Genomic DNA, 6,311 nt, shown 5'->3' with positions numbered 1-6,311 from the left:
TCTCTCTTCTCCCAAACCGCTCTTCTTCTTTTTCTTCCTCCAGCATTTGTTCCTCCCTCCCTCTCAGGCGTCTCACATGGTTTCTGTTTGAGGAGGTTCTGGAGCTCTGAATGAGAAAAAGGGAGGAGTGGCATGAAAACACACATGATCAGAATTTACAGGCGCTTTTACCAGTTTTCATGAGAAATGACAGACCCACGCTGCAGTCTCAGAAATAATCTAGAGATAAAGCTCTTTTTCTGAAGCTGCTTTTTTCCTGCTCTACACTTATTTTGCATCAGCTTTTTTGAACATTCTGTGGAGATACATTTTTTTTTTTTAATTCTTTGAGAAATTAGTTCAAGCAGGAGACAAATGAGAACCTTTTCTTTGTTAAAAAACAAGCAATAAAAGGACTAAAACATCATTTTCATCTGGCAGGAACTGGAACAGCATCACCCTACAGGAATCTGGAGACTTAAATCATGAAAGGTAAACATACAAATACCCTGATGCATGCTTAGTAATCCAGGTAGAAAAATCTAAAATGTTAAGTTAGGTCCTCTGGACGTTCAACAAACAAACAAAATTGTAGAAACGCTTTGTCTTTCATCCAAAAGACCTTCAGTCTGAGGAGCTGTATTCAGCTCATCTTTGTGAGAATAAACCGTCCATCATTAAACAGGGGTGGAGGCCTCCGTGTTCAACTGTCCCCCTCTTACAATGCTGTGATTGCTATTATCACTCAGCCTCCTGTGAATAGTAAACAGCCATCAGGGTGCTAAGGATCCATCGTTAAGCTGATGGTCCTCCTTGATCATATGAGCAACTGGTTTTGGTTGTCAGCAGCAAACTGGTTGATCCACTCTGAGAAGGTGCTATTTAAGAGACTGAGTTGAATACAGCTCCTCAGACTGAAGAAGTCTTTCGGATGAAAGACGAAATGTTTCTACAAATTCTTTTTTTTTTGAACGTCCAGAGGACCTGGCTTAATTTTTTAGAGTAAACATACAAAATCAATTATAAACATTATACTCGTTACGTGTAACCATTTTAAAAACGGTTAATATTTTTCTGCGTGAGCAAGCAGAAAGTGTATTTGTGGTGGCGGGATGTGGGTCGGCACCTGCACAGGGCACCGACAGCCACATATGCTCCTCATCAGCTTTAATACTTGGCAGTGTGGACCCTGAGAAAGTGCACGGCTGTTGTTGTTGGACACGACTCCTGGATCAGGCAGCTTTAAAACCATGTGTGTACAAAACAGAACCATTTCATAAAACACAAAATCTGCCTTTTTTCTGCAAGTCTCACTCATCGGGTTTTGATATCCCCCTTGAAAGTAGACCAGTGACCACATGTAGCTAAATTTTAGCTTTTTTTTAAACAACATGGCTTGTAAGGAGAGCTTGAAGAGAGAGGGGAGGAGGTCTTACATGCATCCAGGGCTTGAGAAGTGAAGAGTTGAAGAGAGACAGGAGGTGAAAGAGTGCAAATTATAAGGAATGGAAATAAATTGGTTTAAGAAATAATAAGTGTTGGCACATATAATGCGAGTGAAATTTAAATGAGGTGAACTTACTGTAACATCTGGATCTGCTCAGTGGAAGTTGTTGCTGGATTTCATTGTTCTGAGTCCCACAGATAATTTTTAGGTTTGTGTGAATTTGTTTCGACAGTGTTTCAGCCTGTATGGTTATAACATACAATCATAAAACTCCATTGGACCACATATATCTTTAAGACTGTTCTCAGTTTTATTTTCTTGTAAAAGGTGAGACGGTGCACACTTAAATATATTGGGTCAAAAAGTTACATGGTTCTTCACAGCCTGAACTGAAACTGGTTTATGACATATGTAAAGATTCAATGGTAAAAACAACTTGTTTAGATGTTTAACTTACTTTGTTAACAACTTAAGTTTGGACATACGACGGAATATTAGGGCCACGCTAAGAAAAAATAAATTAAGTTACGAGAATAAAGTCTTAAAATTACTAGAATAAAGTTGTACAACAATAAAGTAATAATGGTACGAGAATAAAGTCGTAGTATTATGAGAATTAAGTTGTAGTATTAAGAGAATAAAGTCGTAGTATTACGAGAATAAAGTCGTAGTATTACAAGAATAAAGTCGTAAATTACGAGAATAAAGTCATAGTATTATGAGAATAAAGTTGTAAATTATGAGAATAAAGTCATAGTATTACGAGAATAAAGTCGTAGTATTACGAGAATAAAGTTGTAATTTACGAAAATAAAGTAATAAATTACGAGAATAAAGTCGTAAATTACAAGAATAAAGTCGTAGTATTACAAGAATAAAGTCATAATATTAAGAGAATTAAGTCATAGTATTAAGAGAATAAAGTCGTAAATTACGAGAATAAAATCATAGTAATATGAGAATAAAGTCATAGTATTACGAGAATAAAGTCATAGTATTACAAGAATAAAGTCGAAATATTACGAGAATAAAGTCATAAATTACGAGAATAAAGCCGTAAATTACAAGAATAAAGTCATAGTATTATAAGAATAAAGTCATAATATTAAGAGAATTAAGTCTTAGTATTAAGAGAATAAAGTCGTAAATTACAAGAATAAAATCATAGTAATATGAGAATAAAGTCATAGTATTATTCTCATAATATTATGACTTTATTGTCATACAACTTTATTTTCATAATTTTGATTTTTTTTCTCATCGTTTTCTTTTTCTTAGCGTGGCCCTAATACTCCGTCGTATGGACACACGCGGGTTTGTTTGCTAAAAGTAGTTGGTAGCTAGCTGATGCTAATAGCAGTTAGCGCTAGAAAGCTAGCGACAAGTTGTAAATATCTTGAACGTCAGATTTTTTTCTTGTCTTTTTTGATTAAACTTTTTAAAAGCTCTAAGTAAATTTTAATCTAGTTTTTTTCTTTTCTTTTTGGATTAAACCTACCCAAGGGTCGGTTCGGTTCAAATTTGACCTGGTGCTAGGTTACAAATTGGGTTTTTTATAGTGAAAACCAGACGTCCAGTGAGAGAAACATTCGGTGAAATATCATCAAAACCCCTACATTTTAATCTATAACATATATTTACCAAAAAGAGTTGTGGCAGTGAGAATTGTTTGTTTTTGTGACATCACCTGTGTTGAACTCTCTGTGGATTCACCTCTACAGTTGTGTAAACGATGAGAATGCCAGTTCAGACACGGAAAGTCCAACTTTCTGTGACATTTTTAAAGTTTGAATGATGTTTTTATTTCGACGTACGTCTAAGCTAGAGAGCTTCAAAGAGAGCAAGATTTTCCCACGTTTTCCCAAAATCTCATTGCTCTCTTGTCTATGTGACCTAAAGGCAAAACATGCTATTCAATGTTTCATTTCAAATCATGAGGTACAGGACAAATATTTATTGTTTACGTTGCGGCACCGTCAGTTAACAGCATTTCTGATTTCCCACGTCTTATTCACTATAATTTAATGAGCTATCATTAAATAATTAGATTTGCCCAATAAAAAGGAAATTAAACTTAAATCAGGTCAAATAAAACTCAACCCCCTTTTGGCAACTTGAGAGGCTGCAGAGAACCCACAAGCCAACGATGCAAATGAACTCACTTAAAGAACCTACACGGAGCTCGTCTCAGCCAGACAGTGCAGGAGGTCCGTTAATGTGGTTTCCAGTCCTTCTCACCCAGAACCAAACATGCTGCCTCATACATTCCTCGCTCGGCTGGAGGGGAGGGGCAGAAATGGGAGAACAGGAGGCAGGTGGATGGTTCTGGCGAAGCACAGGGAAAAAAGGGCAAAAACTACAAAAATAGAGCCTGGTCCATAGAGTCAGACTGACTTACCTGTTATTAAGGTCATATTTGCTGCAGAAGCTTTAAAATTACAGTCAAAGCATTAACATTTTTAAAGAAAGAGACTAAATATGTGACAGATGTACAGAGTGCACTTACAGTCCTGCATTTATTTAAATCTTAAAGGTAAAGGTTTTGTTTTTTTACATCATACCAAGATGAACAGTGTAAATGTGACACTGATCGTGAATATTAGGCGTTTTGAACTTGCACGTTGTTTTTTGTTGACAAAAGGCTCAACTCTGCTCGTCACTGACCCCTCCCTTTCTCTTTAAAATCTGTTTTTGGATCGTTAAAAGTAGCTAAGCTGAGAAGCTAAGCTACGAGCTAAGCGAACAGGCTGACCTTCTGTCTTGTCAAAGCTCCAAAATTCACGGTTGAAACTTGTTCCTTCGTCTTAAAAGTTGTTTTTCTCTTCTCAAAGAAGCTGAGAACTTGTTCACTGATTTTTTTATTAAAAGCTTTGCGTGAAAATGCTACGCTAAAGAGCTCAAACCACACAGAGCGTCCACCATTTTGAGGACCGAAGATAGACAGCCCATGTCATGTCAAGGGGCCTCCCTCCCATTTTGCTTAAAGAAACACGCCGCTCGCTCCCTCACTATCCATCCTTCGGTTCAAACAGTCTTAAACTGCCATCCAGTGGTCAAAAAAGGTATTACACACAAAATTAACCAACATTTCTTCTTTAAATTGACAATAATTACTAATTATTGTCAAATTTCAAACAATGTTATCGTTTATCGCAATAATTTCTGAGACAATTAATCGCCCAGCATATTTTTTTATCATGACAGGCCTAGTCTCCAGTCCATCACAGGGACACATAGAGACAAACCGTCGACCTTCTCGCTGAGAGAAAACAGCGCTACCAACTGCTCCACCGTGCCGCCCCGTCACAAAACATTCTCAGTTTAACACCGGCAGAAAAAGCAGCGGGTGACTTGCATTCCTTGAAGGACTGCTAGGCCTTGAACTCCGATAAAACAGCGTTTGTTTAACTTAAGATGACACCGTAAGGTTTAATTGAATTAAGTTCTTGTTTTGAAGACATTAAATAACCCTGTTTTGTCCAAGTAAAGTGCACAAGATGTCCCTTGGGGTCGGGTTGTGACCGCACAGCTGTGGCAACATTAGCAAACTCTGTTCTGGAGCATTTATTAAGAACTAAACAAGGTCCTCATGCGCTGTTTGGAGGAAAGACACAAGTTGTCTGATTTTCTAGAAGCTGTAAGAGTTGACATGAGGGAGGGAATCAAACGATGGCGTGAAAGCAAAAATCGGATCTAAGATCATTTGCAATGGAATTCTTCAGAGATGTTACAGGGAAGATTTCTGTAAATGATCGTTAAGTTTAGGTGTAAACGGTTTTCTAAGGTTTGAGTCAAATTAACAAACATTCATTGATGATGAATTATGAAAAAAACACTGAAAAATGGAATATTCTGATGATGGCTGTACACACAGTTTGGCCCAACAGGCTTGTACATGTAACCAGTCTTGCTGTCCGGACCAGAACCGTCCTGAAAAATCATTTGTGGGACTGAAAACTTTCTGCTTAACCGTCAAACCACTATAAAAGAACGTTTTCTTGAGATGGCTCATCAACGCTGCAGTGTTGCATTCCAGACACTTAAGTTTTGTGAAGAGACCGCACATTCCCAGAAGAGAGAAACCAAATGGTTGAGATTTAAAAAAAAAATAAAAAAAATAAAAAGGTTTGTAGTGGGACACTTGATTTTACGAGCTGTGGTCAAGACCACAACATTTTTATGGGCAGGGCTCATTTCGGACTGTTTTCAATTTAGGTTTAAATATCCTAACTTTCTTCTGGAGGAGATTTTCTTGTCAAAATAATAAATTTTAATAAAATAAAATGAGTATTTTTTTTTTTTTAATCTATTGGTCAGCTGATCCCATCATTGTGCAACTGTTATTATGGTCATGGTGGACATTTAAACTATGTTACTTACAAAAGTAACATTTTTCTTTTCACAATTTGTGGCAAATAGAGTCCAGAAGGGTTACTGGAGAGTAGTGGAGGGTGGGGAAGAGGTTCGGAAAGTCCAGCCCCACAGAGAGAAACCACAGAAGAACCACCACAAACATTTGGTGGTGCTGATGGTTCACAGGCTCTCGAGTTCACAAACTAAAGATCTGATGACGGAACAGGATGGATGGAGACATCATAGCAAAACTCTGACGTTTGTATTTATACTTTCACTTTTAGATTTTTGGAGTTTATACATTATTTTTTAAGGGCTGAGGTACTTCGGTCTTGTAGGCCGCAGGTTCAAGCCCAGGTTGCATTAGGAAGGGCACCGAAAGAAAGCAAGCATTTAAAAACCTTTTTCCACCTGCATGGTTTCATCTTGTTTGCACTAAACTGAGCTCTAAAGGTTCTTGTCCTGAATACGCAACAGAAGGAAGCACTCCGTGTTTTCCAATAGGGTGAAAAGTATGCAGATTCTTAAAGGG

At 37.4% G+C, this 6,311-nt stretch overlaps 1 protein-coding gene across 1 annotated transcript in view; it reads left to right on the top strand.

Moving 5' to 3' along the window:
- The first annotated feature begins 343 nt into the window (after window positions 1–343).
- The window catches only part of scara3 (scavenger receptor class A, member 3), a 24,067-nt gene continuing 18,099 nt past the window's right edge, over window positions 344–6,311 (top strand). The window contains exon 1 of the mRNA XM_037685602.1: window positions 344–471. Within this exon, the coding sequence (XP_037541530.1) occupies window positions 465–471 (7 nt within the window). The 5' untranslated portion in view covers window positions 344–464. The remainder of the gene's footprint in view (window positions 472–6,311) is intronic.

Source organism: Nematolebias whitei, chromosome 12 (genome assembly GCF_014905685.2).
Source record: "Nematolebias whitei isolate Nwh7 chromosome 12, NemWhi1, whole genome shotgun sequence".
Classification (NCBI taxonomy): Eukaryota; Metazoa; Chordata; class Actinopteri; order Cyprinodontiformes; family Rivulidae; genus Nematolebias; species Nematolebias whitei.
Note: the sequence above shows the minus strand (reverse complement) of the source record. Positions and strands in the feature narration are given on the sequence as shown.